The 10,696-nt window shown below is 35.5% G+C and overlaps 1 protein-coding gene across 1 annotated transcript in view; it reads right to left on the bottom strand.

Annotated features, from left to right (window-relative positions):
• Positions 1–5,317: 5,317 nt before the first annotated feature.
• The window catches only part of LOC126481930 (G-protein coupled receptor 52-like), a 367,966-nt gene continuing 362,587 nt past the window's right edge, over positions 5,318–10,696 (bottom strand). Inside the window, exon 3 of the mRNA XM_050105889.1 lies at positions 5,318–8,367. Within this exon, the coding sequence (XP_049961846.1) occupies positions 7,684–8,367 (684 nt within the window). The 3' untranslated portion in view covers positions 5,318–7,683. The remainder of the gene's footprint in view (positions 8,368–10,696) is intronic.

The raw sequence follows: 10,696 nt of genomic DNA, 5'->3' as shown, positions 1-10,696 counted from the left end.
AATCTAACTGACAAAGCAATGAAAAGGAGAATGAATTTTGATAAGAAGTTGATCAAGATACAGAAGTATAGAGTGGGGTAGAAGGTGTTAAAATCTGTCCTTGTTTGTCACTACTCAGGAAGAAAGGGCAACTTTCGTACACAGGTCCATTTGTCATCCTGAGGATCCCAAATTCAGGTGCTTAGTTTTTGGGGTAACTGGGAAATTACAAAATCAATTGTCCCTATCCACAGTAAGATATAAGAAAATATTACCCTGAAATTTATTAACTGAGCCAGTGGGAAGGTATGCATGGGAATTCAGTTGACAATTCACTAGTAATTATGATTAATATTGTTACAAAATAAGATGTCTTTTTGTGTTCAGCATAATCTTTTATACTGAGTTAGTAAGATTTATATGGTTATGTCTTTGTATATCTTGTGTTTCATTGTTCTTCACTATGTGTCAGGAATAAGATTTTATCTTGTAAAGCATACAGGAAAAAATCACTGGCTTTCGAGATTTAAGTTGAATAATTGTTGAAATTTGTTTAAATACATTGAGGTTATTTCTGTATGTTAATGGCACTGTTTGTAGTTCACTTGTTGAAGGTTATTCCATCAAGTATGAGAATAGTACCTTTGTTTTGTAAATTAATTACAATGTTTTAAAGCATTGAGTTAAGTTCATTATCTAATCTATACCAAGCTTGATACAAGCAACACTAGTTTTTCATAATGGACATAAGGTGTTCTGCATTATTGAGTTATACTTCTTAATTCTTGCTATTGAGCTGAAATGTGCAAGTGATTCAGGGGTACTAGTATTTCGTTTTATGCAGTACTAAAGCCTTATGAAATATCATCAAAAACAAATTAAGAGCTGCAGTCATCCGCTGATGTATGCTGTGGTTTACCATAATCAGTGCTTCTGGTGAACATAAAGATGTGAAGGTGGTGACTGTTAAGCATGGAAGTTGATGGAAACATGAACACAAGTCATTCCAGTGTCATGATGGAATAAAGCATGTGGAGTGAATTAGAATGAATAGTTGAGTCAAAACTGCAGAGTGACACTGCTTCCGGAGAGATAGAATTATTGTCGCTAAGGCAAAGTTTGTTCATTCACTGATGAGTTTTGATGTTGTGGAGGCGTGTGGTGCTCAAAATTGGACAGTGATTTTTATGGCATTCACTGATTCATAGTAAAACTTTTACCCAATGAAGACAATATTGAAGTGCTAAGAATTTTGATCAAATAAGTCCAAATGTACTAATGTGAATATTACTCTCAGATCAGCTGACTTCAGAGTAGTTAACTGTTGGTATCATCAGAAAGCCATTTGCTGCATTATAACTGCTGTATACTAATCCAATTACTTCCAGGGAACTTTAACCATGCAGTTTTTTTTGCTTATTTGGATTTGAATGTGTTTCATGTTCACATATCATGGATTCTGGTATGATGTGCTAATGCCCCTGTTCTACTTGCATCTTGAGAGGCATCCCGTATTCTGGCCATCCCAACCTGGGTAGACAACAAGGAGGACTTCAGTGTCTACCCTCTCAAGTCCTCCAATGCTTGTGCTTCCGTCATCTTGGCAGATGTTTTGAAGACACCAATGAATTATTTTCAAAATGGTTTTACAGGCATTATTTACCAGAATTGACCATGTTTCTAAGATTGTGGTATCTATTTCTTCATCTAATATAATCACTAAACAGCAAGTAAATGAATTATTTATATTACACATGGTACTGAAATGGTTAATAGTTAAGCACCTCTAAAAACAAACACTTTGCAAACATATATAGACAAAGTATGTATTTACTGAGTGAACTTCAGTAACTGTTTGTGCAACAATTTACAGCCACAGGTTTGTGTCTTTGTTACTAACACCTCTGTTTGCATTTATTCAGCATATGTAAACCAAGACTGACTAGCTTTGCTAGGAGTTTTCTGGTGAGCCTAACTGTAATTGAGAAACATGAAGCAAGTAAGCTCCATGGTAGCACTAGCAGGTAAAATAAAAAAGAAAGCACGAGTTGCAGTTTCCTTTTAATAATGGTACAGTCAAGTTAGCAAGTCAAGTAAAGCTAACAGTAGTCACAATTGTAGCACTAACCAGCAGCAATTATAATATTGAGCAGCAGTTATTAAATATCAAGCCTATAACTTTTGATTTAACTCTTTGGGTCAACATTAATAACCAGTTTGCTAAACTCAGATATATGTAACTGGCTTCAAACATACTATGCTTTATGAAAATTGTGACTCAAAATGCAAAGAATTAAGAACATTTTTTATCCAACAAGCACTTTACAACAAACAATTAGCTTATTGTAGTAACTTTTAATGCAAATATTAAACAACTGGATTGCTCTGCCTCCCCCATTTGTAATTTTGGAAACGTAAGAGTCATTGAATGGGACTGTAAGCAGGATTGTTAATGCTTTTAAGATTTCTGCTTCCATTGGGGGCATTGTACTATATCTATAGGGAAATTCCATGTGCATGGTGCAACAAAGATAATATGCATAATGAATTATTCTGGGGAATGCACTGTGCTCAGCATTCCTTGGTTTCCATTCCTTACTTCATACTTTTTGGTGGAAATAAAAAAGGAATTATTATGGTTGAGGGTGTGACATGGAAAAGAGTAGACATATTCTCATTTTCTTTAATTAGTGATCAAAGAACCTAATTTGAGAGTTATTAACTTACAATATAGAGCTTAATAGTTGATGTTACTGTCAACAACATTTGATCTTTGGATGGATCGATGCTTGCAAGATAAATAAAACTATGTAATGTGACAACTGAATATTGATTTTCCTAGATCATTTTTTCTGTTAAAGAGGACAAATAACTTACAGGGAGGATGAACTGTTGGAAAAGTGGTCAGGTGACAAGGAACTTGCATCAGAGTCCAACATTAGCTCTGTATGATTTTCTTAGACCCACAGTTATAGAGTCTGTGCATGCAATTACTACAGAACGTTCCGAGGATCGAAGAAGTTTATTTCAGGTGTGGAGAACCATCAGTCTCCACCACAGAAAGCCTTATGTACAGCACAGACACTCTTATTAACTGTACTTCCCCAAGGCTAATTATGAGAACCAATTCATCCCCACTAATGTGTGTGTGTATATGTGTGTGTGTGTGTGTATATATATATATATATATATATATATATATATATATATATATATATGATAGAGGGAAACATTGCACGTGGGAAAAATATATTTAAAAACAAAGATGATGTGACTTACCAAACGAAAGCGCTGGCATGTCGATAGACACACAAACAAACACAAACATATACACAAAATTCTAGCTTTCGCAACCAGCAGTTGCTTCGTCAGGAAAGAGGGACGGAGAGGGAAAGGTGAAAGGATGTGGGTTTTAAGGGAGAGGGTAAGGAGTCATTCCAATCCCGGGAGCGGAAAGACTTACCTTAGGGGGCAAAAAGGACGGGTATACACTCGCGCACACACACACACACACATATCCATCCACACATATACAGACACAAGCAGATGACATCTCTGCCCAAACTCTTTGCCTTTACAAATGTCTGCTTGTGTCTGTGTATGTGCGGATGGATATGTGTGTGTGTGTGCGCGAGTGTATACCCCTTTTTTCCCCCTAAGGTAAGTCTTTCCGCTCCCGGGATTGGAATGACTCCTTACCCTCTCCCTTAAAACCCACATCCTTTCGTCTTTCCCTCTCCTTCCCTCTTTCCTGATGAGGCAACAGTTTGTTGCAAAAGCTTGAATTTCATGTGTATGTTTGTGTTTGTTTGTGTGTCTATCGACCTGCCAGCACTTTTGTTCGGTAAGTCACATCATCTGTGTTTTTAGATATATTTTTCCCACATGGAATGTTTCCCCCTATTATATATATATAAATATATGTGACCAACTGTGACGAAATAAGGACAATATTTGTTATATATATATATATATATATATATATATATATATATCTGTGTGTGTGTGTGTGCCACATTCACAATAAGCCAATATTCAACATTCAAAGATGACACATTAATCTGTCAAAACTGGTCAAGTACAATCAAATATTCCAATTGTGCAGGTGACAACATAATTTTATTTTGAAAAAAGTATGTAACACAGTTGCTGAAAAAATGGCAGCTATGAACATAATCTGTTCCATTCAACTGAAGTCGAGATAGCCTTGATGCTGTCGTTTCTGTGCCAAAGTACTGTTATCTGTAACAGTTGGTGGTTATCTATATAGATATATTGCTTACATGCAAACTTTTGCTAATTGAGAATGTTGTAGCTTACAGGCATATAAAAAAGTGCACAGAAGGTCTTCAGTGTACGAATAATGTTTATCCACTTTTCTGTTACTTTGGTATATTATTTGAAACAAACAGAACAAATTCAGATCCTTACTGTGTGGATATTCTTGAGTAGTGTGTTTTTTGGCATAAAGTTGATTGTGGTGTTCATAGTACTGTTCCTGTTGTTATATTTGCTTTAAATGATAACTTTAGAAGCAACAATTTTCAGTTTTTATATATATATATAAGTAAGTTGCTGCAGCAGTCTTCTTCATAGAGCCATGGGTCATTTTGGAATTTGTGAATATATTTCTATTTGTATGTAGCTCTCTTGCACAACTTATGACAAATCATAATAAATATACAAGTGACCAACTGTGACAAAATAAGGACAATATTTGTTACAAAATCGGCCTACTAAGATATTTTGGAATACATTTATCCACATATTTGCTACAAAGCAATAAGATTGCTAAAAAGTTTTTCGTTAGAGAATATTAGTCCACATCTTTAGATTAAATTTTAGATCTTTTCTGTCATCAGTACACACACCAAAAACTACAAAATCATACTCAGATACTTTGTACAATGCCACTGTGATGCTTGCAGTTATGATTCTGAGTTGCTATATAACAGGAAGGTGAATTTTCTACAATGAATATATTATGTAGTATTGCAAGGAAGTGATGGAGATTAATATTACAGCTGCCAGTATCATTGAAAGAATTAATATTAATTTTAGGCAAACTTCACTCTGCTGGACTGATTACATCTGCACAGTGTAATATTAAGATAGTAATATTGTATAGGCCTTAATGGAAACACACGGCCTCGACGGCTCTAAAACATGCTCTCTATCTTGTAACAAACATAGAATTCTCCATAGCATTAATATATAAAAAAAAGAACACTGTGTTAATCACATTTTATTTCATATGAAAGGCAGTAACATGAGACAGGTAAGTGACATCACCAAGTAAGAAACAAATACAGAAATAAAATGTGTGACATAAGGAAACTAATTAGTAATTCACAGATATCTCTTGTACTCCCAAAAATGTACCAGTACAGTCACTATAAACCTTATTTCTATACATGCAAAATTAATTAATCATAAAAATTAGTGCATAAGATGTCTGTACAGTTGCCAGTTATAATGGTCAGAAAGCTTGAATTCATCCTGATTTGCAGAACAGCATAAAATTTAAAAATTGTGAATTGTTTGAAAGTTAATTTTTTTCTGTGTAATTTTTGTAAAATTTATAGTGTGCTTCTCATGACATTATTCATTACACATATTGGGGCTTAGTGATAAATGAGTTGTCTTCATAACTGTTGTGCCAAATGTCATGGACAGTAGCATTTATGTAAATAATTAAATGTTTTCCCCAATATATGATATTCATAAACTTTCTGTTATAGTTATGTATTTTTAATTTTTCCTCATTGAATTCTGACTCATACATTTTAGGTGAATTCAAAAAGTCTGTGTTTGTGGACTAGACTGCTTTACTGACCATTTGAACTGAAATTACCTGTGTGAAAAAAATCTGACTGACAGCGTAAAACGAGACATGTCAACTGCCCAAGTTGTTTTCGGCATATTGAACAGGCGTGTTACCTGTTTCTTTGCCTGTTACACAGTATAAATTCCTTGATTTGGGTGTTCTTTGCAAGTGTGTTTTTTCAGGTGCATTACAGTGATTCTTTTTCTAAAATTCACTAAAACTTTTTGCAAATAATATATTTTCATTTCACACATAAAAATGGTTATTCAACTTTAGTTACAAAAATTACCTGTAATCTATACTAAATACAATACATTTCTCTTATTCCAAGAATATAAATGTATTTATATATCTTCTTCCATAAATAGGTGTATTTATCATCATTCTACACTACAATTCACTTTCACATCACATATATTGTCAGCCATACAGATTTTGCATTTGCAAAATGTCAGTAATTCATGCAGTTTATATATGTTACAGGTAAATGTTTATGTGTAGAACTCACCTTTATTTTGATTGAGAACAGAGGAAAGTTGATACTAAGCATGGGTTTTTATATAGCTTCACACTAATCAAAAGAGTAGAAGCATGAGGTTCTTTAATATGAGCACAGTGTTCCTCGTTTAAATTTGTGGCTTAGTTCATTGCTATAGGAAAGTAACAAATTAATTTACATTGTAAGATGACTCTGATGTGAATGCTGTAATGGATTGATGTTAAAAAAAAGCATTAACTGTTCTAAAATAATGGACTACATGCACTGTCAATAAATTTGTTTTAAGATATCCTTGCATGAATTTAATAATCAATGGCCATAATATTTTCAAAGTAAAATGAAAAATCTGAGCTCTTGGCTTTATACAGTTACCTCAACTAAATATGACACAACAGTTGTATTGTGGCACATCAACTTCGCTTAACATTTCGCTTACTACACTCAGCTGTATTAAAATTTAATTAACAATAGTGAAACCCTGTCTGTGGCCTTCTATTTTGAGTTTAACATTCATTATCCTTATCAATAATTAAATAATGAGCCAAAGCCCTAGATAAAGAATGTACAGTGAAACACTTTACATATTAGTCGATAAAAGACAGAATAACATTATAACAAACTTCATCTGACATAAATGAAACACTTTTAGTACACATAAATATCCATTCAGCTCTAAATATTAGAAAATAGGAACATCCATTTTTTATGTACAGCTGCATATTATGAAACATTTTAACTAGTTAGTTAGGACAACAATAAACACAGTAATGTCATAAGTAGGAATTGAATTGTTCTTGGAGTAAGCTTTTCCAAAAGTACATTATTTTAGCTATACACAAAATATTTTGTACAATGACATCACATCAGCAATCTAAGGGCACTATTCACTTTACTCAGAACATTAGCTTTGATACCTCATACTGTAACAAGCAATGCTCAAGTTTTCTTCTTCACTAGATGCACTACACACAGAATAAATGAACAGTTCTTTTAGGTTCAGTCATAGGTATTTTAAAGCTCATCCCGAAGTCTTTAATTTAACATTTGCCATTAATAAAATGCTACACTGGATGAATTACCTGAAGCACATATCAGAAGTCACGAATTCTTCTATACACTGCCACAGAACACTGGTCATACTGCTTTATTCAAACTAATTCTGAGATAGCTCGTTTTAATACATGTCATACAGTCTCAAGTGGTTACTCAGCTGCTTGTCACTTCTTGTAGTTTTGTAGCAGATTAAATATTAACATTATGACCAATGGTGAATAATACTTAATAATGTAAACTGGTATAGAAAGATGTGTTTATGTCACAGTCGCACTATGTAGGGCATGAAATAAAAGTCCCTGTTTTAGAAGTACAATTGGCTGTGTCATTCATCTAGATCTATGCCCATCAGGTCTCCTTGCAGCCGCCCTTTGTAACGACAGCATACTGTCACACAAAGAAGACGTGCTGCTAGTCGGAACTGGGGACTTAGTGCCACTAGTATAAGAGATTTCCAAAAAGAATTAAGTATTCCAAGCCAAACAATTCCAAAATGTAAATATGGTATCTGAATCCTGTTTCCTGTAAAATGTTCATACAATTTAATTCCTGCATACGGTGCCCATGATAACCAGAATACTATCACAAGCACAAATGACACAATGTGGCTTGGGTTAGCAAGATTCTCAGATAGTGCACTTGCATACTCTTTATCATGGATGGGAACACCACTACGTAATTTACGCATGGTGGAGAATATGTAAGAATATGTGTAAATGATAGTTATGAGACTGGGGCCAAGTACCAGAATGGCAACTGTAACAGAATAAGCTGCCATATTACTCCAGTCAAGCACACATATGTAAGCATCCTTATCAAATGTTGGTTTGTTGACACCAAGCAATGGCGGACAACACAGCATAGCGGCTGATACCCAAGTGAAGACCATCCAGCAACGACAGCGTGTTTTTGTCTGCACTGTTTCATACCGAAGAGGTTTTCTCACAGCCAGGTAACGGTCAACGCTGATCCACATGAAGGTGAACACGCTCACACTCCACAATGTTACCTTGCAAGAGAAATAAATGTATTAGTGCAATACAGTTTTTCAGAAACAAACATACAAACAAACAAACACACACACACACACACACACACACACACACACACACACACACACACACACCATCTATCATGTGAGAAATGAGCTGCAAAAAAATTTCATTGAATGCGGTACATGAAATAAAATATATATGTTATTATGCATAAATTATAAATACATTCTATTATAATGAGCAGGATCTTTGTTAAGAGGAAAGCTACCATTATGTTATATTAAGCTGCAGCATTTACAATCTACAACCAAAGGTGCCAAAGAGATAACAGTAATGCTAAAATTCTGTGTAAGTGTCTGATTCTCTTCGAAACATTCTGCACAAGAATTAACTCATATCTAGAGCATTTTTCATGCATCATCTTATAATAATCATGGGGGACTATTATTCCAAAAGTATTTTATATGTTTAAGGAAAATAATATTTTTACATTATGGGCACAAAAATGGTCACCCTTGTGCTAACAGCATGTAACTTCTCTGCAAGTCTGTACTGTTTTATTAGTCTTGGAATGAATAAGTCTGCAGCACTAGACTGCATCACTGTCAAACCCCTTCTTCCATAACAGCTCATGTGAATCAGCCAGATTGCATGGTTGTTATAGAGTTTTTATCTGGAAATGAGTTTGGAAGGACTAGCAATTAAGGCTTTGCTTCACAGTGAAGTTATTTTGAGTCAGTATATACCTGTGTTTCCACTCTGGCATGATCAGTCATGTAAAGTCAATACCTGGATGACTAGAGTGCCCACAAACTGCCAGGAACCTATAGGAAAGTGTGTGCTGACAAAAAGCACCCATCTGACTTTGGAAGAGAGTGGTGTAGCAGACTGATTAAATCGTTACATATCGTTTAATGGCTGATTAGACCCCTGAAGATGCTGTCCCTTTCCATTTGATTCTCTTTTCAGTGTGTACTCAGTGCAGTCAACTAGCCACTCATCCAGTACGGGCATTTATCTCAGCCACTACTGCTCACACAGTGCCCGCATTCTGTCTACAGGCAGCTAAGCAGCCCCTTCCTCTCTCCCCAAAAAACTGCCATTTATAATCACTAATGATATTCCACACATATACCAGAGTCAGGGGTTAGAAGCTGTCTTGTTATAATGTCCATTAGCCTTTTAATTGTTTATAATGTATATATCTCGTTGTGTGCACACATTGCCAACAAAATTTAAAAGCAGCAGGAGTCAATAGTGCCAGTAGTAGGCAAATATTTACAACAGCCAACCAAAACATCACATAGAACCTTATTTAAAACAGTTACAACCTCTTTCCAACTAAGATCTTTCTCCCATTCTATCCAGTTACCCCTCATAATTCTATGTGACTGAGTGTCTCCACCAACTTTCTGACATCTTTGCATACAAACCACACAACCACGATACCATCCCAGAAGTCCAACATGACCTCAAGCAGCTCCTAATGGCCTTAGGTCCATCCCAAAACCTGACACTTAAATCATCTCACACCAACAATCTCCAGCTCTTCTACCTTTTAGCTACTCCCCAAACTCCACAAATAAATCTACATTCAAGACTGCTCATTACCGTCATTGGCTCTCTATGGCTCCTGTCCCATTACACCAAACTCATTGTTAGTTGCTGTGGATGCAACATCTTTGTACACCAACACCCACAAGCCCATGGCCACCATCTTTCCCAACATTCCCTGTTAACAGACATACCACTCTTTCCTTATCTTCCTGACCCCCAATTATTTCACTTTCAAATACCAAATCTACATACAAATCTGTGGTACTGCCATGAGTACTTGCATTGTATGCCAACTTATTTATGGGCCATCTAGAGGAATCCTTGCTCTTCAGTCAACACTTAAAGCCTCTTGTTTTCGGACGGCATTTTCATGATCTGTACCCACAGCAAGGACAACCTTCTCTCTTTCCTCCACAGTCTCAACACCTGTCCTCAAATAGACTTCATTTGATCCTTCCTTCAGTCATCTTCCTAGATGTCGATCTCCACCTCTCAAATGGTCATAAAAACAACTGTCAAGATCATGCACACCAAACACCAACAGTACTCCCATTCTGGCAGCTGTCACCTGTCTCTTTCTGACAGCCTTGCCATCTTTGGATGCTGCATCTCCAATGGAAAGCAGTAGTTGTTTAAATATACTGATAATATCACCAGAGCCTTACTGACAGACAGTACCTTAACCATAAACAAATCTCCCATGCCATTTGCTCCTCTTACACCAGTAAACCTGTTGACCAGCCACCAACCAGTACTCCTCCAATTATTCAATCTCATCCTGACCTT

Source organism: Schistocerca serialis, chromosome 5 (genome assembly GCF_023864345.2).
Source record: "Schistocerca serialis cubense isolate TAMUIC-IGC-003099 chromosome 5, iqSchSeri2.2, whole genome shotgun sequence".
In the NCBI taxonomy this organism is placed as follows: domain Eukaryota; kingdom Metazoa; phylum Arthropoda; class Insecta; order Orthoptera; family Acrididae; genus Schistocerca; species Schistocerca serialis.
The sequence above is the reverse complement of the archived record's forward strand: the minus strand, read 5'-3'. Positions and strand labels throughout refer to the sequence as shown.